Below are 22,591 nucleotides of genomic sequence, written 5' to 3'. Positions count from 1 at the left end.
CCAAGCCCAAGTCAGGTTTGGTTGCTGATTGTAAAAACCCTGTAACTAAAAGGAGCAATTCTTCTAATATGCTGAGCAGGGCCGGAGCTTTTCCTGTAGTTAGCAGTTTGTTTGCTTTGTTGTACTCATTGGCTCTCCCCACCCCTTTGCTTCCACTGGGAACTTTGTCATGCCTGCTAGACTAGTCCTTTATTACAGGCTGCATCTCTGACCCTCGGACTATACTCAAAATTGAAGAAATACAATTGTATTCTAGAGTTCATTGAAAGCCCTAAGCTGTGTGCTCATGTCTGTTGGATAAGCGTTTTCATTACTTTTGTCAAATGTTGGTGTTTCCCCCACTTTCTTACATAGTTAGGCAAGTGCTCTGTCACTCAGTCATAGCCTCAGCTCTGCTTTCACATCTTATTTTGAGACAGGATCTCACTAAGTTCCAAGCTGGCTTTGAACTCAGTTTCCTACTTTGGCCTCCACACTAGCTGGAGCTGTCAGACCCTAATCAGACATTTTTGACTGTCTGTGGACATAACTAGCTGAGTCTGCACAGAGAAATAAACAGTTTGTTCTTACTGTGTCACAGTGCAGCTGTAAGGGAGCCTGCCATTGATTGAAGCATAGTTGTATTCATCCTGGCAAAGCGGATGGGAAGGTATCATAGACAAACTCTACAAGTGGAGGGTAGCATATATCCAAGCAGTCCTTTCCTACATGGGCGCCGTAAAGGAAACTGAGGAAGGCAGATCACTCCATACCCCAAGCTGGCCGGACACTGCTGTGTATTGGGCTGCCGTGAAGCCCTGTTTGTTTGTTTGTTTGGTTGACTCATTGGATCTATTGTTCTTTTGAGACAGGGTCTCAATGTGTAACCCTAGTTAGCTTTGAACTTAGAGATCCACTTACCTCTTTGTGTGCCACCATGCATGCTAAATACTTATTTAAATTCTATTGGTGTGTGTGTGTGTGTGTGTGTGTGTGTGTGTGTGTTGCTAGCCTGTTGTATTACTTGGAGCTGGAATCACAGGCAGCTATGAGCTGCCTGACGTGGATGCTGGAAGCTAAACTCAGGTTCTCTGGGAAACAGTAACCACCAAGACCACCCAGTCATCTTTCCAGCCCAAGGAATAGTCAAACCTGTCTAGGGTTAAAACATTTTTATTACAGTTATTTGTTGGGGGGTGTGTGTGTACAATGACATATGTGATAGTCAGAAGACTACTTTCTAGAGTTAGATCTCTTCCTTTCTCCTGGTGGAACCTGGGGATGGAACGACCCCTTTCACACGTACTTACATTATGATTCATAATGGTAGCAAAATTGCACTTATGAAGTATTAACAAAATAATTTTATGGTTGAGGGTCGAGGAACTTCATTAGGAAGGTTGAAACCACTTTCTTAAACTCTATCCAACTGCCTATGCCTCTTAAGGTTGGGATTATGAGGGGCACCGTCCAGCAATGCATTATTTAAAAGAAAATATTAGCTGTGAGTTCTGGCACATTCCTTTAATTCCAGAACTCAGAAGATAGAGGCAGGCAGATCTCATGAGTTTGAGGCTAGCATGGTATTCAGAGCAAGTTCCAGGACAGCCAGAGCTACACAGAGAAACCCTGTTTCAAAAAAATCCAAACCAAAACAGCAACAACAACAAAATCTAAAAATAAAGGAGCACCTTTGCAGGGTAGAGTGGCATATATTATATAATCCCAACACTGGAGAGGCTGAGATGAGAGGATCACAAGTTCAAGTACAGCCTGGGCTGTATAGTAAGAACCTGTCTCAAGTAGTAGTCATGACATTTCAATATTTGGTAAGATAGAAAGGGCAACGGCCTTGCTTTCTAGGAGTTTTTCCATTTCTGAGCTTTTAAAGGAGGATAATTTTACTTGAGGATGATTTTTATGCTGTCTTAGGTCTTCTCCAGACCTGTGTCTCATTGTTTACTGCTGAGTCACCTATTCACCTATTGGGGAACATCGAATCAATTTCCATTCTGTGACTCTGCTGTTCCAGTTAGGGCCAAACCCATTTACAAGTGTGTTTGTGATGTTCTTTCCTGGAAATGGGGCTTTCAGTGTCCTGCTCTGGCTTGTCACAGGCAGCAGAACATCGAGGAGAACATGACAATAGCTATGGAGGAGGCCCCAGAGAGCTTCGGCCAGGTCGCCATGCTCTACATCAACTGCAGAGTGAACGGGCATCCTGTGAAAGCCTTCGTTGACTCAGGTGATGGTGGGGGAGGGGAGGCCAGTGGCTTAGACACTGCAGCCCTGTGCAGTGCTTGCTGGGGCTGCAGGTTATTCTCATTTTTCAGTCTATGTGTTGATAACAGTCCTTTTCCCAGTCGTTTGTTACCTGGCTTTGTATTTAAGTATCTCTGTCTTTTACTGTTACTGGTAGTCACGGTGTTTCCATTCTTGGCCACTTAACCGGAGAATTGAAAATAGAGGCTTAAACAGGAGACACTGTTGTGATTGGGTTGGGTGGGAGTGAGTACTGCTCTTATAGAGCGTGGGTTCAGTTCCTAGCATCCACATCACACAGCTGACACCTCTTAATGCCAGCTCCAGGGAATATAACACCCTCTTCTAGCTTCTGTGTGCACCTGTACTCACAATGCACCCCCTTCCACATATAAATGTAACTAAAAAGTAAGATCTTTTAAAAGGTTGACAGTGAGCCAAACGAGGAACAGTCAGAATTATTGATGAGGCCCTAGTTTTTGTTGTAGGCTGCTTTTTGTGTGGCTCAAGAGAAGGCTTGTTTACTAAGGGGATGGTCTGAGTGGTTCTCTATTTTGATAAATTATGTTATGTTGGCTCACAACTGTCTAATCAACCTCAGGGGATTTGATGCTCTTCTGGCATTAGTGGGCACCAGGCTCACGTGTGCTGCACAGACATACATGGAAGCAAAAACATATAATATTGAAAACAGAAAGAAGGAAAGAACAGTAAGGAGATGTGGTCTGCCGCTTGAGCTTCAGGTGGTGCATGTGCTAACTGGCACCTATTTTCAATAATAACAGTTTGTTATGTTTTGCCTACAAGTATATCTATGCCTTCTAGAGGCTAGAAGAGGGCATCAGAATCCCTGGAGCTGGAATTACAGTAGTAGTGAGCCACAATGTGAGTGCTGGGAATTGAACTCAGGTCCTTTGAAAAACAGCCCATGCTCTTAACCACCAAACCATCTCTCCAGCCCCCAATTCTGCTTTTTAAATCCTTCAAGGCTAGAGGTGGCCAAGTTGGTAGCATGCTTTATAGCATGCACAGAACCCTGAATCTGATACCCAGCACTGCATAAAACTTAGTAGGAGCACACTGGAGCATGTTTGTGAACTCAGCACCTGAGGAGGTAGAAACAATCTAGTCCTGAGCTATAGAGTGAGTTTTAGACTTGAACTGCAGTGAGACCTTGTGCCAAAAAGAAACTGTTGTACATGCCCTTAGCTTTCAGAGGGAGAGGACTGACTTGTAGGTTCATTTCTCATTTAGGGGGACAGTAAAAGACATTGGGTTTTATTTGATTTTGTTTTTTATGTGCAGGGGTAGGGGGCGTTATTTGTTTGAGACAGGGTCTCATGTGTAGCTGTAGATAGCCTAGAGCTAGCTAGATGTATAGAATAGTCTGGCCTCAAACTCATAGAAATCTTCTGCCTCTGTCTCCTGAGAGATTAGAGGTGGGCGATCTCCTGGGCGATTAAAGGTGTATGCCATCATGCCTGGCTTTTTTCTAAAGTGGCTCTGGTCCTTGTTAGGTTAGGTAAGTGATGAACATGCTAAACTGTCCCAACACTTACACACCTGTAATCCCAGGAGGATCACATGATCAAGACTACTTTGGGCAACACAGGGAGTGAGACCCTGACTCGACAAACAAAAGGATGAAGTGTTCTGAGTGTAAAGTGTTGCTGCAGAACTTAACATTACTGTCTAGACACAGGAGTAACATTGGGTTTTAGAAGGTTGCCTCCAGATAAGCTTGTTTTCTGTTGGTGAAGTTTTTAAGTATCCTTTAGTCACTCTATAAACAACATACTCTTTTCTCTCAGTCATGTTTCTCTACTTTGTTAGATCCTGGTGTGAATTTAAATATCAGGGTGTCGGGCTGGTGAGATGGCTCAGCGGGGAAGAGCACCAACTGCTCTTGGGAAGGCCATGAGTTCAAACCCCAGCAACCACATGGTGGCTCACAACCACCCATAATGAGATCTGATGCCCTCTTCTGGTGTGTCTGAAGACAGCTATAGTGTACTTACAGTAATATAATAAATAAAGAAATCTTAAAAAATATATATATATCAGGGTGTCGATGCACAAGTTATTTGAGGGTGGATACAGAAGGAACAGCAGGAGCTTACAAAGTAACAGAGGAAAAGCTAGGCAGGGTGAAGCTGCGTGGCTTATGCTTTACAGTCGGATATTTCTCTCTCCAGGTGCCCAGATGACAATTATGAGCCAGGCCTGTGCAGAAAGGTGTAACATAATGAGACTGGTGGACCGTCGGTGGGCTGGCATTGCCAAAGGAGTAGGCACACAGAAGATTATTGGAAGGGTGCATCTAGGTGAGTGAAGGCAGTCAGGTTGCTGCTTTTTTTTAAGTAGGGATTTTGTAGGGTAGTGAGTTTTAAAGTTCTTTCACAGTACAAGTGATTGATATGGCATGTCCATGCGAGCAAGTGGGTGTGTCTTTGGGTGCAGCTGCTCCTGTGCAGGTCAGAGGACAACACTGGGGATTGGTGCTCACCCTTTCACAAGTCCTTGGACTTGATTTCAGGTTGCCAGGCTTTTGTGGCAGGCAGTTTACTTGCCGAGACACAAAGACTTGCTGACTTTGGAGTGTGGCTTTTTTCCCTCTAGCTTGGCTTGGTCAAAGGTCATTTCCCTGAGAGTGTTAGGCACTGCGTTTTGATCTCCCAATGGTCATCATAGCCATGCTTAGTGTTCTTGGGCTATGTGGCCCTCCCTCCTCTCGGCTCCCATTAGGGTGTCTCCATGTGCCTGAGTATGGGTCTCTCTTTTTTTTTGTTGTTTTGGTTTTTTGTTTTTGTTTTTGTTTTTTCAAGACAGGGTTTCTCTGTGTAGCCCTGGCTGTCCTGGAACTCACTCTGTAGACCAGGCTGACCTCAAACTCAGAAATCCGCCTGCCTCTGCCTCCTAAGTGCTGAGATTAAAGGCGTGTGCCACCACTGCCCGGCTCTCTTCATTTCTTGTACTCAAGTGTTGGTGGATTTTTTAGTCTGGAAAAGCACCCTTCAGTTCCATGATGGAAGCCAGTGCCTTAGCACATGCTAAGCACACTCCACAACCAAGCTGTCCTCCAGCCCCTTGATGTACTCCAATGTGATTCAGTCAAAATATTCTCCTGTGCTGGGTTTATGTTCTACATTACATTCTGAGTCGTGTGTGTGTGTGTCTGTCTGTCCGTCTGTCTCAAGGAGAGGGGGATAAGATATTGGTGGATCCTCAGAATGGATATTTTCTAGAAATAAAAGACCTTTCTACACTGTAGAGATAAAACAGGTATATTTATTTCCATAGTGATTCTAGATCCCATCAAGTAGGCTGTAAGATTAACTTCACAGACCCTTTATTGCATGAACTGCCAAGGCATAGCAAGGGTAGTTTCTAATAGGTGGACTATATATTGCAGGGACCCAGCTCAAAATGGCAGACTTACTTAAGAGGTGTGTGTGTGTGTGTGTGTGTGTGTGTGTGTGTGTGTGTGTGTGTACTTTTGTTTGTTGTAACTCAACTTTGTGGTTTTGTTTTTTAAAGATCTGTTATATTTTAGATAAATGTATGGTTGTTTAGATCTGTTATATTTTAGATAAATGTATGTTTTTGTACTACTTGAGTCGATGCCTTTGTAGTTCAGAAGAGGACTTTGGATCCTTTGTAATTAGAATTATAGGTGTTGTAAGCCTCCATCTAGGTGCTAGGACCAGTTCTGGGTCCTCTGAAAGAGCAGCCAGTGCTTAAAAGCTGAACACCCATGCAGGTCTCAGTTAATTGCCTTTTCTAGCTCAGACCAGCCTCACGCCACACATGTGTAAGCTGTCCAGATTACAGCTCACACGTGGGTTGGAGGGTAGTTGGTTGAATTGATAAAGTGTTTGCTGTGCAAGTGTGACAATAGACCGGAAGATCATGGAGGCTGGTAAGCCATCTAGCCCAGCTAAAGTGGTGAGTCCCTGGTTCTGTGAGACCCTCTCTCAAAGGCTACAGTAGAGAGTGATAGAGGAAAAGACACATAGCATCAACCTCCAGCCTCCAGATGTGTCCACATGTGCACGTGCAATGCTCTTCCAGGCAGAACTGCTCAGCTGGACGTGGTGTCACATATACCTGTAAGCTACCCATTTGGCAGGTGGCGGCTAGACACTTAAGAATTCAAAGCCAGCCTGGATAGACTACATGAGATTTATTCAAAAAACATTCAAACAAGAAGATGACAATCAAGACCAAAAAAAAGAAATTTGCTTCTGGTTTGGTGTTTTGTTTTGTTTTTTGTTTTTTAAGCAGCCCTCAATCTGTTATATAACTCAGGCTGACCTTGAACTCAGCTACTTGATACTTAATGAAAAAAAGTTTGCCTTGAGATCTGGGCCTGGTGACTCATGCCTTTAATGGAGGCAGGGGAATCCCAGTGTTAGAGGCCAGCCTACAGAGCAAGTTCCAGGCCAGCCAGGACTACACAGAGAAATCCTGTCTTTGGAAAAAAGAGGTTTGCTTTGAGCATATGAGGTTGTACAAAATAGACAGTAATGTTTGTTAGAAATATGTATAATGCTAAAATGATTAAAGCAGAAACTAAGATAGTTGGGAGAGAGACAGATGAGAGGAATATAGGAAGCAACACTCTAGTTTTCTTTTTTAAAGATTTATTTATGTGTATATGTCTGTAAGTGTATACCATGTGTATGCATGTGCCCTTAGAGGCTAACAAGTTACGGGCGGTTGTAAACTGCCTAACATGAGTCCTAAGAACTGATATAAGATCCTTTGAAGAGCAGCAAGCGTGCTCCCCACTTTTAAGGTTTATTTATTCATCTGTTTTATGCTTATGAATGCTCTTGTCTTTATGTACATCAGAAGAGGACATCAGATCACAGATGGGTGTAAGCTACCATGTGGCTGCTGGGAATTGAACTTATGACCCCTGGAAGAACAGTCAATGCTCTTTGTCACTGAGCCGGACCTCATCACTCTTTGGTTTTCTATTTCTTCATTTGAGAACTAAGCACATAGTTGTTTAGTGTGTTTTATTTTAGGCACATGTTCCACACTATCCACAACCCACTTGGACTTTTTATAAATATGTAAAAAAGTAATTGGTAATTATTAGAGAGTCAACTTCAAGGCTACATTTTCTTAATCCTCATGATGTTCGCGCTTTTCACCTGCCTAGTGTGGGTCCTGATGGTGTTCATAACAGTAGCTCTGTCCTGTCCACTTCATTTGCTTTTCAGCCTGTCTGAATGTTATGCCTTTCTGGGTTGACTGAGTCCCAGGCACAGCTACCCTGGGCTTGTGAAGCCAACATCAGAAATATCTTTTCTTTGTGCTTTAGCTCAGGTTCAGATTGAAGGCGATTTTCTGGCATGCTCCTTCTCGATTCTGGAAGAACAGCCTATGGACATGCTTCTGGGTCTGGACATGCTTAAACGACATCAGGTAATTAAGAGCTTTTGTATGTGTGTGTGTACTTACATAGACACACATGTGCATGGAGGCTAGAGGTTGACAGCAGGTGACCTCCTCAGTCTCCACTTCCTTGTTCAGAGAGTGCCTCTCACTGAACCCAGAGTTCACCAGTCTGACTATACTGGCTGGGCAGCAACTCCAAGGAGCCTCCTGTGTCCATCCCCCCAGTGCTAAGGTTATAAACGGGTGTTGTTTATAACCAGACTTCCTACATGAGTGTTGGGAAATCCAAACTTAGGTCTTCATGCCTGCACAACAAAGACTTTACCAAGTAAGGGCGCACCCCAGTACTCCCCAGCCTGTGCTTTTGCGTTGTGTTTTGTTGTAGTGGTGGTTGTTAACTTATGTAGCCCCGGCTGGCCTGGAGCTCACTGTAAAACAGAGTCCCTGGAACTTGCAGTTATACTGATCTCTGCCTCTTGCACCTGGGATAACAGGCGTGGCCCATCAGGCCTGAGCCCTCCACTATTGGTGTGTCTCTGGGATTCACATCAGTTCTGTCAGTTACATGTATTGACAAACCAAGAACCATGGAAATGTCCTCATAGAGAGTTGAAACAATTTGTCATTACAGATAGAGCCTGCCAGTTGAGTGTAGTGGCACATGCATCAATCTGAGCACTTGGAACAGAGGTGTCAGGCATCTATGAGGCCAATCAGAGTCACATAGTGAGACTCCACCTCAAAACAGCACACTCAGAATCACATAGTGAGACCCTGCCTCAAAACAACATAAGGCAGGCTTCCGAGGTACACTCCTTTAATCCAACAGTTGGGAAGGAGAGAGATAGATCTTTGAGTTTGAGGACAGCCTGGTCTACACAGTGAGTTCTAGGACAGCCAGGGCTACACAGAGAATCTCTCTGGAAAACAAACAAAACCCCAACAGCACAAATCTTTGTGAACCTCTAGGAATGAGTTCAGTCTTGCCTGTTTTGACATTATTATAGTTTTAGTATTTGTTTTAACCTTTAAAGAATTGGATTTATTTTTATGTGTATTTTGTTTGTGAGAATGTCTGGGTACCACATGCATGCCTGGTGCCCCTTCAAGGTAAAAAGCGAGTGTTGGATCCCCTGGATCTTGGGTTCAGATGGCTGGGAGCCACCGTGTCAGTGCTGGAGATAGAAGGTTCTCTGCAAGAACAAGTGCTCCAATTTTTATTTTTTTACTGAAAATGATTTTTTTTCTCACATAATATATATCCTGATTGTGGTTCCCCTTTCTCTACTCTTCCCAGGCCCTTCCCATCACCCCTCACATCCAGATCCACCTCTGTTTCTCTCATTAGAAAACAAACAGGCTTCCAAGGGATTATGATATGGCTAAGATAAAACAAGAATGGAAAAACAGACAAGGCACAAAGAACAGAGCTCATTGGTTTGCACACTCAAGAAACGTATAAAACCACTAAATTATACGTGCGAAGGACCTGGTACAGACCCGTGCAGGTCCTGTGCTTGTCTCTGAGTTCCTATGAGCTGCAACCCTGTGGGTGCAGAAGCCATGTTTTCTTGGTGTCCTCATCCCCTCTGGCTCTTCCACTCTTTCTGTCTCCTCTTTCTCAGGCTTCCCTGATCCTGAGGGAAGAGTAGAGACATCCTGTTACAGAGCCTAGCCTTAACCACTTAGCCATCTCCAGCTCCAGTACTTGTATCAAGTTCTACAATTTTAAGACTGATTTAAAGTCTGGAGGGTGTTTTGTTTTGTTTTGTTTTGCAGATTTCTACTAAGATCCTTTTCTTAGATATTGATTAAACAGTAGCGAGAAGGAACCTTGAGGTTTCAAGGCTGAAAAATGAAAATGCTTTGTTCACACGGAGAATTTTCTGACATGACATTAATTTGTGATGATACTTGTGTTCCTCATCTAAACCTGAAGTCTGTCGGGCTCATGACAGAACACTAGGTAGAATTTGCTGAGTCATGAAATGCACTGAGTCCAGCCTGAGTCAGCCTTGATGCCACTGTGCTGTGGATGTGAGTCAGAGGCACACTTGCTTGCTGTGTGGAAGGTGCTGGATTCAGGCCCCACAGGACAAAAAACCCTGAAAAGCAATTTGTATTCTCTTGATGTATCCTTGTAACTAGAAGGAATGAGTGTCTTTGTATAAATGAAGCCTGCGTTATTAGTTTGTCAGTGTCTTGCTGTCATTCAGCATGCATGGGTATTGTCTAACTTTACAGACATACATCATAGGCTCGGGCAGCTGTCAGAGGGCCAAAGAGGTAACAGAACAGGTGAAGCGCTGCTAGCTGCAGTGGCTGTGCAAATGTAGTGATCTAGACTTGATTCCCAGAGGCTTGGGGCTGTGGTGACGCCTGTAGCCGCAGCACTCCTAGCCCAAAGCAGAACATGGAGACAGAGTTGCTCGGAAACTCCTGAGCAGCTGGCTCAGAGCACACAACAGCAGAAACAGCAGACCCTGAGAGACAAGACTCGGGTTCAAATTCAGCGTATTTCTAAAATGAGAAAAAGCCTAGGGAGATGGAGTAGTACACATCCGGAGACAGGCAGGGGAGGAGGGCAGGTTGAAGGCTGCCATAGATTACGAAGTGAGTTGGTGGCCATCTTGGATTACACAGCAAGACTTTGTGTCCAAAGCCAGAAGTATAAAATTAATGCTTTCAGTGTGTGGTAAAATTATGCCTGTTTTTATTTTTAAACCATCTTTTTTCTTAGTAGTTTTCTTTCTTTGTTGAATGTGGAACCAAGAATTTATTTCTCTGTAGGATGCTTCATCTGTTTTTTTTTCCCCCACTTCTAAAGTGTTCTATTGACTTGAAGAAAAACGTTCTGGTGATTGGCACCACGGGCTCACAGACCACCTTCCTTCCTGAGGGGGAGTTACCAGAGTGTGCTCGCTTGGCATATGGAACCGGGCGAGAGGACATACGGCCAGAGGAAATTGCAGACCAAGAATTAGCAGAAGCCATTCAAAAATCAGCCGAGGATGCAGGTATTTGACTGTTTGAGTAGAGCTGTGTGCTTAGTGAGGTAAAGGCCTTTCTAGTTTCTATGCAGCTTCACTGGTCAACAGTAGATATGTTCACTGTCTTCTTACCTCCTCCTCTCAATACCACTGGACAGGAAATGCAGCTGGACATAGTAGAGTGCTTGTTAACACCCTAAGGAAGCACTGGGTTTAGTCCCCAGTACCACAGGTGTGCTGCACACCTGCAATCCCAGCACGATGGAGGAAACAATCAGAATGCAAGGCTAACTTGGAATATACGAGATGCTGTCTCAAAAAGGAGGAGAGAGGATGGGCAGGGCTTGGCATTGCCGTGGCTCAGCAGGTCAAGGCACTTGCCACAGGAGCCTAGAAACCAGAGCCCATGTAAAAGTGGAAGGACGGCACCGACTCCACAGTCTCCCTCTGACCTAGGTGTGCCCACACATACATGCCATCATAATAAAAACTTTGAAGGACTCATATTTGAACAGATCGAGAAGAAAGGTGTAGTGGCACACACCTGTAAAGCAGCCTCTGAGATGGAGGCAGGAAGATTCCAGGCTGGTGTGGACCGTGTAGACCCACCCTGTCCAAAAGGGAAAGGGGAAAAAAGGAGCCCAGAATGGCAGCACACAGTAATACCAGCACTCAAGAGGCCCAGTAGATCTCTGACTTGAGGCCAGGCTGGTCTACATAGTAATTCCAGGGCACTGGGGCTACACAGTGAGACCTTGTTTCTAAAAAACAGAACAAGAGAAACAAGAGCCCAGTGCTGTGCTCGGGACTAGGTTGTCACTTGCTTAGATGCTTCTAAAACATCCTGTTTTGTCCACAAAGAAAACTACAAATAAACTACAAAAAAAATAAATACACACTTTCAAGACCAGCAATATTTTCCTGGAAATGCTGGGCAGTGGTGGCGCACGCCTTTAATCCCAGCACTTAGGACGCAGACGCAGGCGGATTTCTGAGTTCGAGGCCAGCCTAGTCTGCAGAGTGAGTTCCAGGACAGCCAGGGCTACACAGAGAAAACTTGTCTTGAGAACCAATAAATAAATAAATAAACAAACAAACCATTCATTCATTCCCTGGAAATGTGCTTCATTTTCTCAGCCTGTTTATTGATTTGAAGGAAGGAATTATCACTGTGACTCCATAGTAAAAATGCTTGTGGGAAGTGGTGCCCTCAGAGAAGAACCAGTGATAAGGATAATTTTGCATTAATCAAATATGGTATTTGTATTTCCTGAGGTAGGGGACCTTTGAGAGCAGGCTCCTTAACACATAAGCCTGAAGACAGCACAGAGTCTTCTGAGATAAATCAAAACGCTTTACTGAAGTCCTCTATCTGTTACAGAGCAGTGACTCTGAGGTGCATTTTCTACCAACTGAAAAAACACTAACTTTTAAGTGCGTTCTCGTGAAGTCTTGCACCAAGATTATTTATTAATGTGACCGTCTCACACTTGGCTCTTTATGATAAAGTATCTTAGAGTACAAACTCATGGGATAGCATTCTCCTCAAGACAAAAGATAATATATTTGAATAGCAAACTGCAAGGTCTTGTTAAGCTTCCTGGAGTACCCACAGGTGTGTTACCTTGAAACTCTGGAGTGTGATCAAGTAGCTGATGAAGCATTGCATCAGCTGGTCATGATGCACGTTGTAATCCAGAGTTTTGGTTGCAACTGAGGTAATTTTTAAGAAGAGGGAGAGTTTTGAATTAACAGCAATCATTTTAATCTTGTCAAAAGGTCAGTTTGAGTAAGCTCATTCACCTCCTTAGCCTGTGGATGGTGATTTGGCAGCTCAGATGGGATGCTGACATTTTGAGATCTTGCCACCACCACCACCACCTCTCCCATAGCTGTGGCTAATGGCAGCAATGTTACTAACCCAATAACAGTTCCTCTTCTGTCGCACAGCTTAAATAAAGTACAGGTGCTAAAGAAGGATCAGCAAATGGACTGGGCAGTTTTCCCATGGAACCTTTGCTATTGACATGTGAGACCTGTGCTGATCTGTGTAGTGTTTAAACAGTGATGATTCTGCAACAGTGTTTATTATTTGAGAACTGACTGCTTAGGATCATGAAAATTAACACAATTCTGGACATAATTTTTTAAAAAGTTTTTTTAAAAGTATTTTCAAAAAACTTAATTCTTAGGCTAATTAGGGTCTTCACCCTGTGTCTTTATCTAAAGTCAGTAGTAGCACTGTCAGAGCATGTCTGCTGGCTGGCTGACAGTGAAAGAGGCAGCAGATGGAACTTAAACTTGTGTTTCTTCAGAAAATGAATCTTTAGCTCGGTGGTAGTGACCTACACCTTAAATCCTGGCATTTGAGAAACAGAGGTGGGCTGATCTCTTAGTTTAAGGCCAGCCTGGTCTACAGAGCGAGTTCCAGGATATCCAGGGCTGCACAAAGAGACCCTGTCTTGAAAAATAAAATGAAAGAAGAAAGGAAATAAATGAGTCTTGAGCTTGGGGTGGTAGCACCTGCCTATAATCCACACCCTCCAAATGTCAAGTTCTAGACCATAGCAAGACCTTATCTCAAAAAAAAAAAAAAAAAAAATTGAGGAATTTGGAAAGCTACTGTACTTGTCCAGTAGCCTGTGCAGAATGAGCGGTCTTTGAGAAGCTCCTCTGATGGATTGTCTTTGCCTATGGCACATTTGCCTCCAATATCTGTGCAGGGCTATGGAATAATTCCTTTCCAAGTACAGAAACCTTGCTGGTTATATTTGGAGAGAATTGAAGTACCAACAAGTCTTTGGGATGCCCATGCTGTGGAAACTCCTGCTTTTACGGATGGGAAGGATCGAGGACTACAGCCCTGCATGCTGTGCGGTTTTGCATTGTTAACCCACGTTTGCTTGTCTGTTTCCTAATCCAAACAGAGCGTCAGAAGCCATGATGCATGTAGTGTGTGTGTGCTGCAGCTGGAGTGGGCCCAGACAAGGTATTTATAGACACCGCATTAACCTTCCGTCCTGTTGTCATCTGTGCTCTGAGAAATCTGTCTGGGATCATTCTGGAAACTCAAGACTTTCTCCCTATTCAGTCTGGTTACAGCTAGCCTGTATGTACATTTATATGTATGTTGCCATATACACACATAGCATAATTTTTTGTGTAAGATCTGACTGGTTATGGGAACAGTTCAGGGAAAGTCTTAGTAAAAAGTATTCAGTGTACCTGTTACTTCTGAGAGTTGGAAATACCCAAGGAAAAAGAAAAGAATGAATCAAGACTGTGGGTGTTACCCAGGCAGTGGTGGTGCACACCTTTAATCCCAGCACTTGGGAGGCAGAGGCAGGCGGATTTCTGAGTTCAAGGCCAGCCTGGTCTTCAGAGTGAGTTCCAGGACAGCCAGGAGTACACAGAGAAATCTGGTCTCGAAAAAAAAAAAGAAAGAAAGAAAAAAGACTGTTGGTGTCACTGCAGTTTGTTGTAGATAACTGAATTTTTTTAAGCCTTTTTCTTTTTTGCTTTTGTTTTTTTTTTTAAGCTGGAAGTCCTCATATGTATGAAGTTTATAAAAGGGTAATATTCATTTTATTGAGCAGAAATGGAAAGTTGAACCAAATATCTTCCCCAGAATCATAGTTAGTAATAGATGGACTGGGCATGCTCCTGCATTCTTGCCACCCCATTCTTCAGACGACGACAAAAGAGGATTCAAGGTTTGAGACCATACTGTATATGTGGTCAAACCATCTTTAAAATAAATATTGCTGATTTTATCTGACAATCTGACACAGGGCTTTGGTAAGGATTTAGAGGCTGGTTGTAATTAGACTTGTAGCATTCTCATCCCCCCACCCCCCTCATATCTTAAGGACATTAAGCATAGTTGATGTCCCTTAGCTTTTTTCCAGCACCCTGTGGTACTAGTATTTCAGTTTCAGAAGGATGACATACATGCTGCTCTAGTAGTAAGTACAAAATCCACCAGGGCACCTGCACCTTTCCTGCTTCTTTGGGGTACAAAGGTCCTTGACACTGAACCCAAGTGTTACATGTTCCCCTATGGTCCTCACTCGGATATTCTTTTGCAGTATGCTTTTTTATGTTCGTATTAGCCCGAATTTGAACTTATTTCAGAGTCAGCTATATTGGTTAGATGGATAAAGCTAAGAACTTTCTAGATTTACCGGGTGTAGTTTAAACAGAGACAAAACATAATCCCATTTACCACCAACTATAAAATAAGCTAGTTCCTTAAGAAGTCAGTCACTGCCTTGAGGTGGTGCCACTGGCCTTTGATCCCAGTGTTTGGGAGACAGGCAGGTGGATCTGTGAGTTCAAGTCCAGCCTGGTCTACAGAGTTAGTTCCAGGACAGCCAAAGAAACTCTTTCTCGAAAAAACAAACAGAAAGAACATAGGCTACATGAGATCCCATCTCAACCAAAAAAAGGAAAAGCTAACAACTTCCAGCAGGCCCATCTTCTTATGCAGCTCAGCAGGGTCTGATTAATTAGCTGGATATTAGGGTCCAGCGCAAAGCATCTGAATTGAATTTAGTAACCCAGGAGCAGATGTTTCCAACCTTGATAGCAATCTGTGCCTTTTAATTGAAGACATTAATGGGTGGTTAGAGGCTGGTTTTTAATAGTGCCAGAGGAGTGGACCACTGTGGCATCCTCACTGATGCCCCCATCATGTTTGAAGGGCAATCAAGTTAGGGTGAATCTAAGTTATTGTTGCCTATCAAAAAACCATTACACTACTCCTCTATCCTCGCTGTGTTGCATTCAGTGAAGTACTTACGTCTTGTTAATTTTGTTGTGCTGTATCAGTTACAGCATTAGGAAGCTTGGGATGATTCTGCATGTTGTAATCCCAGCACTCAGACTAAAGCAGGAAACTTACCACAAGTTTCAGGCTGAACAGATCTTATTGCAGAGCATATATGTATATATAATATGTAGTTGGATGAGCGAGTGCCTCCTGGCGTATGGTAAGCCGAGTTTGTTTGGTCCATAGCACTATAGAAACTGAGAAGAGTGGTGCACACCCATAGCTCTGACACTGGGAGCCATCATCCTTACACATCAAGGCAGAGGCCAGCCTAGAGTACAAGAAATGTTAACTCAAATATGAATACATAGTTACAGTGGCTGTACAGATAAATAAAATTCTGTCTGCTTCATTTTTTGGTTTTTGTTTGGTGAGTTGGTGCTTAGTTTTGCCATAGTTTTTGAAAAGCTTGGCTAGAAATAGAATCCACAGTTTACTTGTCTGTCTTCTAGAGATCTCCAGGCATGTAAACCCCACCTCCCTTGGTTGCCCCCGCACTGGAGCCAGCAGTGGTGGCTCATGCTGAGTGCTTAGGTAGCTGACGCACAAGGATTGCTGTTAATTAAAGGCCTATCTGGCCCTTACTATAGTGAGTTGACCTGCCTAGGCTACAGAGTGAGAACCTGTGGGGTTTTGTTTGTTTGTTGTTTTTTAAGAGGGAAAAAAAAAAGCCTTGTCATGAAAATCATCCAGTGAAGATGCAAAAATTCACCAGAAATAAAGTAGCTGCTTGGTGTGATAATATACTCCAACAATCCAGCATTCCAGAAGCTGTGCTCTCAACTTGCAGGCCAGCTCTGGCTATTCAGTGAGAGCCTTTCTGGAATAAATAAATACATCAATAAGTATCTTTTAGGTGTGAGCACTGACCAGCCATTGTGAAGTGCACGTTAATAGTGCTCTGTCTACATGCGGCATTTCAGTGTTTCTCAAGGGCACATGTTTCAGCTTCAGTGACAGGTGCTACCTTGTCTGCCACCGTGAGGAAGATTCTTGTATTTTTTTTTAACATCATATTTGCAAGACAGACCTCAATTAAAAGGCCTGCCCTTATTGAGAAGTCAATTCTCTGATAAGTTAGTGGTCTGCTAACTAGTCTTTTTTTCTTTTCTTTTTATTACAGAGAAAAGCAGTAAAGAATCTACCTCACTGGGAATGTCATCATTGCCGACTTCAGATGGATCCAACCATCCAGCTCCTTCAGGGCAGAGTCCTGAGGTCGGTAGCCCAACGAGTCTCGCTCGCTCTGTTTCTGCTTCCGTCTGCGCCATCAAGCCCAGTGACCCCAATAGCATTGAATCTCTAGCTATGGAGGCTACAAAGGCTTCAGCTGAATTCCAGACAAACTCTAAGAAAACAGACTCTCCTCCTCTGCAGGTCCTTCCTGATCTTGCTTCCTCCGCAGAACAGAGTCTAGCTATGCCTTTGCATAATTCATCAGAAGAAGCATTTGTTACAGGCAATGTGGAGAGATCTGCTGGAAAAAGAACCCAGGACCTCAGAGTGTATGTCCATACAAGGCAGGGCGCTAGTTTATCTGTCACAGCTACTGGGATGCATGAGCCACAGATATTTGTGGAGGAAAAGAGTTGGCATCCAGAAAATCAGACCCCAAGTCAAGTGAACAGCCTTCAGCAGCACAGAGAAACAGAGAGTGTGCTGCATGAGACTGGACCACAGTGTGTTCCACATGACCAGGAGTGTCTTTGTGACACAGAAAACCTTGAGCTTCATGAAGAAAATGTCAGTTTGGAAGCTGTGATGAAAGATGAGCTACAGAGAAACACTCATCTTCCCAGAGCTGAGAAAGGTCCTCTGGCTTCAGGACGCTGTCGCTGTTCATGCTCAGAAGCCCTGATGGAAGTAGATACAGCTGAGCAGTCTCTGGTTGCTATGAACAGCTCAACAGGCAGGCAGGATGCTGTCAACAAGAGCCCCGGTGCATCACAGCTCTCTTCAGATAATCCCTCTATGGAAGTGGAGACATCACAGTCTAACCCCTCCAGTGAACGTGTGCAACATTCCATCTTGACTCACGATTTGCTGCTCCCAGAAGATAATGTCGAAATGTCTACAGTGGAAAACAAAGCTGACAGTCCCTCTTCCCCTCTAAGTGGCCATGGTCAGCCCTCTATGGAGTCCGCAGAAGAGTTTTGTTCGTCTGTCACAGTGGCCTTGAAAGAACTACATGAGCTTTTGGTCATTAGCTGTAAGTCAGCTTCCAAAGATTCACCTGAGGATATTACCTGTCAGTCAGAAATGGGAGCTGAGAGCCAAACAAGTGTTTCAGACCTTACAGGAATTAGGGCCCTTAGTGAGCAGTACCCCCAAGTCTCCTGTCACCAGGCCACCTCTGAATCAGAAAAGATAGAAATCATAGGAACTGCACCTTGTGCTGTGATAGAAGATGAAGCATCCACTAGCTTTGGAGGTGTGGGTGATGGCTTGTCACCTGGCCAAGAAGGTGTCACCAGATCAACAGTGTCAGTCAGGAAGAGCTGTTCTGTCACCAGAACCTCACCTAAACTGCCTGAGCAGTTGCCCTGCACCTCAGGTATAGAAATTTTACCCGAACTTGCAGCAGGTGAGGGGGGTGCCCACAGTCAGCCTTCTGAGCGTGTGCAGAATCCAGGCCCAGACAGGCCGGAGAGCAGCAGTGTCTGCCCTGGAGCTGGGTTGCCCTTCAGTGGATTGGACCAACCTACCGCACAGTCCTTGTCCACCTCCTCCGCTCTTTCACCGTTCATCTTTCCTGCCGCAGATGTTGACAGGATTCTTGGTGCCGGCTTCACTCTGCAGGAAGCCCTTGGGGCTCTGCATCGAGTTGGTGGGAATGCAGACCTTGCCCTTCTTGTTTTGTTAGCAAAGAACATTGTAGTCCCTACATAATTGTGGGAAGTGGGCTAGACCGCACTTCATTCCTTTTGAAAAAGCCCTTTTCACACAAATATACTCAACACACACACACAAAATATGTGTAGAAAATCTGCAAGCAAAATGTTGAGCCAGATTTTTTTTTTCCGGCCAAAGTAATTTATGATCTTTTGTCTGATGAATTTGTCTATTCTACTTGTTAAAATTTGGGCCTTTTAAATGTATTGGCAGTGTGTGCATACAAAAGCTTTTTATTCTCATTAAGATGATGTATTCTGGAATAAAGCAGATGGTTTTGTGTATAGCATACCATTTTAGAATGAGTGAGTGCTTTGAAAGCAGGAGTTATGAGGAGCCTGCCATCTATGGAGCTAGGACAGATGAGCTGCCAACCTAGGCTCTGGCTGTGCTGTGTGCAGGGGATGGCTTGTAACAGGAAGCTGGAGGAGATAATAACTTCTAGAGTTGTACGTTTTGATTTGTGTGCTCAGGGTTGACATTTAAATAGGGTGAGCGGGAGGGCTTAAACCTTGGGCTGTGTTGTGTATGCATCATAGGCTGTTGCATAGACTGATTGCCAAATACCTTCATGACCATGGGTAGGGTATGGGGAAATTCACAGTAGAGTGAGACATGGTGCTACTTGTATTTAAAAAGGGAAGGGAAAAAACTCGATTATAATTCCATTTGTAAATGTGAGAGACTGTGAGCTAAAGATAATGGCTTAGACAAACACTGGTGTGTACTAGAGACAGGATCGAGGCGTCTCACTGACACCCTGACCCTCGCAGTGATCATGGGTTGACCACCAAGAGCCTGCTGGTTTTGTAAACTCATCTGCTAGGAAGTTCTTCCCATGCTCAGTCGGAGCCGAGTGAGATGGAGCGCCAGGAGACCCTCTGTCCCTGTCCTCTCAGTGCTTAGACTGATAAGTCTGTGAGGGTCCCTCATGGCGGTGGAAGTACAATGGAAATTCTGACAACAGTGGCCTTGGTACAGTCTTCATCCCTTTCTTTGCTCAGGAGTTTCTTTTCTAAGTAGGATCCATGTTTGTGTTCATCAAGTTGAGCTAGAGTGGGGCAGAATGTGTAGCTGTGTTTATTGTGGCCTTTTTAGTGTAAGCTCTCGCCTTGCAAGTCGCTGTCCCATGGGCCCCACTGTGCAATAATCACTCTGGATAGGTTTGAAAGCATCCTTTCTTGGAACATAAACTGTTGTCTTAGGTGTCTGGCGGGAATCAGGAATCTTGCTTTTCTTGAAAAGGATTTTGAGGATAATTCCTCGTTTCAGGTTGAGAGTTTGCAGTTTATTAAAATTAAAGTGTTGAAATTGAATTCTGAACGTAGCATCAACTGAGTTTTGTCTAAAAGTCACTATCCATATCTCTCTCTCTCTCTCTCTGTCTCTAAGCTTGGTTTTTATCCATCAAAATTGAAGTCATCGAACACAGGTTCATATCTCAGGAGTTTTTGAAACTTTAGGGGCACTTACAGGGGTTTCTGTTCTTTGGTCTAGTTCTTTTTGCCACTTGTTTGTGTGCTGAGACTCACTTCAGTGACATGGTGGCAAGTCATACCAAGTGTCATGATCCTTTCTGGAATTAGGAAATGGTTGCTGGATGGCCTTGTGGTTCCCAGCTCTCCATTGGGCCCTCAGAACATTAGGCTAGCAAAGCTGTCTTTGAGAAATTCTCTCTTTCAGGTGAGCACAGCCTGTCCACCTTTTGCCTATTCTACACCAAAGATGTATGTGGGATTCCCTGGGAGACTGCTCACAGATTCTGTCACCGACTTAGAGTAGTGCCTGAATGAAGCAAGAGTAGGCAGTGCAGTGAAGCCTGGTGTTGGCTTGAGGGCAGGCGAGGGTGGGGCGCTGAATTTTTGGGTCACAAATCTTTGGGGTCACAGGGTGGGGTGGATAGAAGAAAGAAGTGATGACCAACTGCTCCCAGAAGGCCTGTGTGAGCAGAAGTAATTGGCAGAGTCAGTAGTGTGGCCACTGACTACAATGTGGATGTTTGGGAGGCAGCCCTATCGGAAGTATGGAATGCCAGTCTGGAAAAGATTTCATTACAATAGCTTTTAAAGTATGTACTTGTGTGTTCATTCTTAGAAGCAGTTTGGCAAGTCAATGATTAGGAAGATGTTCTTAGGAATACCTTGAATGAGCTGACTCTCTTGCCAAATACTTTCTTCCTCTGCTTGTTACTTTCTTTGCAACAAATAGTTGCTTTTGGTTTTTAAGATGTCAAAAATAAATAAAATTCAAAGGCCAGGCAAGCTGACATACCTTTCATTCTAGGAGGCGGGTGGATATCTGAGTTCAAGGCCAGCCAGAGCTACATTAATGAGACCCTGTCTTTTAAAAAAAGTAAATTAAAAAAACAAAAACAAACAATCTTTTGTCTGAAGTTTGGATGAAGTTAGGAATTTGTTAGGAATTGATTGGTAACAGAGGACATTGAAAAACATCACATTAGTTGTACGTGGGAGTCAGCTTTTCACTTAGTCACTGTAAGAGTTAGAGTACATCATTGTGAAACCTAGTGTTGAGCCTGTCAGATCACAACTAACACAAGGGGCAGCTCCTTTGCCAGACCGCTGTCAGGGGCTTCTACGGTGGCTGCTTACCTCCAGCAGTGGTCTCCATATACGCACCAAAGGGTTTTCTTGTAAAATTCACGCCCAAGCCGAGGGGCTGGAGATGCGGCCATTTCCAGATGTGCTAGTTCAGCCCTCTGCAGCAGCCGAAGCCTTCCCCTGGCTGGCTGAGCTTCGGCTTTTGACAGGTGAAGATAAGAGTAGGTGCTTGGCAAAGATCTTTAGTAGATGGTCAGTAAGGTGGGAGAACTTGAAGCCTATTCCCTCTGATCCTCTAGATGCAGGAAAGGGGAGACACACAGCCCAAGGTGTCTACCCAAAACATTTCTTTGGCAAGCAGGTGCCTAGGTGTGGTGTAGGGGACCTGGTGTCGTGGATGTTAGCACTAGCTTGTGAAGCATCTGCCTGCTTGTCCCTCTCTACAGCTTTCTATCTCTAGTTGAAGCCATAAGAATTTGTCTCAACTTCTCAGCTCATGTCTATAAATAAATACTAAGCTATCTCAAATATAAGGTATTGATAACTATTTTACATAGGTTGAAAAGCTTTTTCGTCTACAGAGAGACCTGCACGTCTGGTGGCTTTTCTTCCTGCTATGTATATAATATAAACCGCCTTGCAAGTACCAGTAGGCATGGCAAGGCACAGTTTTTTTGTTTTGTGGTTTTTTTTGAGACAGGATCTCGCCATGCCCCAGGAGGGCCTCAAACTCGTGGCAATTTTCCTGCCTCGGCCTTTAGAATACTAGGATTACAGGTGCACACAACTTTGCCTAGTTCACCCAGCGCATTTTAGTTGCTCCCTGTGGCTGAGCTGTCTGATGTCTTTCTAGCAATGCCACAGGGATGAGGGGCGAGGCTTGCTGGAACTCCTGCATAGCGGTGTGAAGTCCTGGGTTCGATCCTTACCACCGGAAAAAAAAAAAGTAAAAGTCAGCCTTGCGATTTAATAAAGTCTGGCTGACTAGAACCGTGTAATTCCCCCGCTCCCAGTAGTTAACATAATAAATAGCTTTTGGTGTTTCCCGAATCCCCTCAGGGCTGGCACTGAGCCCCCATGAAGTACCCGACTCCCTGAGTGTTGGTAGACCCGCCGTAAGGACTTTAGGGTGAGCCTCTGATGTACTTGCTTTTCTTTCGTGCCTTAATTTTTTTGACTAGCAGAAGCATCACATCTTGGGAGTATCAGGGGGAAAGGTTAGAGGGCAGCCCTCCTGGGGACGACTGCCACCTGGTGTGTGGTCCTTGGCTCCTTACCACTTTGCTTCACTCTTACCTGCTTCAAACCTTAGGTTTCCCCAAACCTTAGGTTTCCCCGGATAGGAGTTTCTGCATCCTGTATACCAAAAATGGTCTCTAGATGTTTCTTTGGTTTTCTGTTGCACCTTTTGTGCTGTGATAGGGAGAGATCAAATCTTACATTCAAATAGGAAGTTAGCTCCTCCCATCAAAGCTATGCAGTATAAGCAAGAATTCTTTGGTTTGTTCATCAAACATGAAGTACCCCTGAAGCCCACGAGTTCAGCAGCAGCTAAGCCAGACATGAGCCTGGCCTTAGAAGCCTTCGGTCCAGGGGAGACATAGGGCAAGCTTTAACTGAGATCTGTTTTTACCTATTAGCATGCTACTCCACCCCCACCCCGGCAT

At 44.2% G+C, this 22,591-nt stretch overlaps 1 protein-coding gene across 3 annotated transcripts in view; it reads left to right on the top strand.

Annotated features, from left to right (window-relative positions):
• LOC116096966 (protein DDI1 homolog 2) overlaps positions 1-21,446 on the top strand; it is a 39,659-nt gene extending 18,213 nt beyond the window's left edge. The window contains exons 5-10 of one of the 3 annotated variants that reach the window (XM_031379350.1): positions 2,097-2,224; positions 4,437-4,565; positions 7,574-7,677; positions 10,478-10,667; positions 13,568-13,629; positions 16,595-21,442. In XM_031379350.1, coding sequence (XP_031235210.1) covers positions 2,097-2,224; positions 4,437-4,565; positions 7,574-7,677; positions 10,478-10,667; positions 13,568-13,584 — 568 coding nt within the window. In that variant the 3' untranslated portion in view covers positions 13,585-13,629; positions 16,595-21,442. Of the gene's footprint in view, positions 1-2,096; positions 2,225-4,436; positions 4,566-7,573; positions 7,678-10,477; positions 10,668-13,567; positions 13,630-16,594 lie in introns of those variants that run through there. The other 2 variants (XM_031379348.1, XM_031379349.1) reach the window with 2 other exon arrangements.
• The last annotated feature ends 1,145 nt before the right edge of the window (positions 21,447-22,591 follow it).

The sequence above is a fragment of the Mastomys coucha genome, unplaced genomic scaffold (genome assembly GCF_008632895.1).
Source record: "Mastomys coucha isolate ucsf_1 unplaced genomic scaffold, UCSF_Mcou_1 pScaffold18, whole genome shotgun sequence".
In the NCBI taxonomy this organism is placed as follows: domain Eukaryota; kingdom Metazoa; phylum Chordata; class Mammalia; order Rodentia; family Muridae; genus Mastomys; species Mastomys coucha.
The sequence above is the reverse complement of the archived record's forward strand: the minus strand, read 5'-3'. Positions and strand labels throughout refer to the sequence as shown.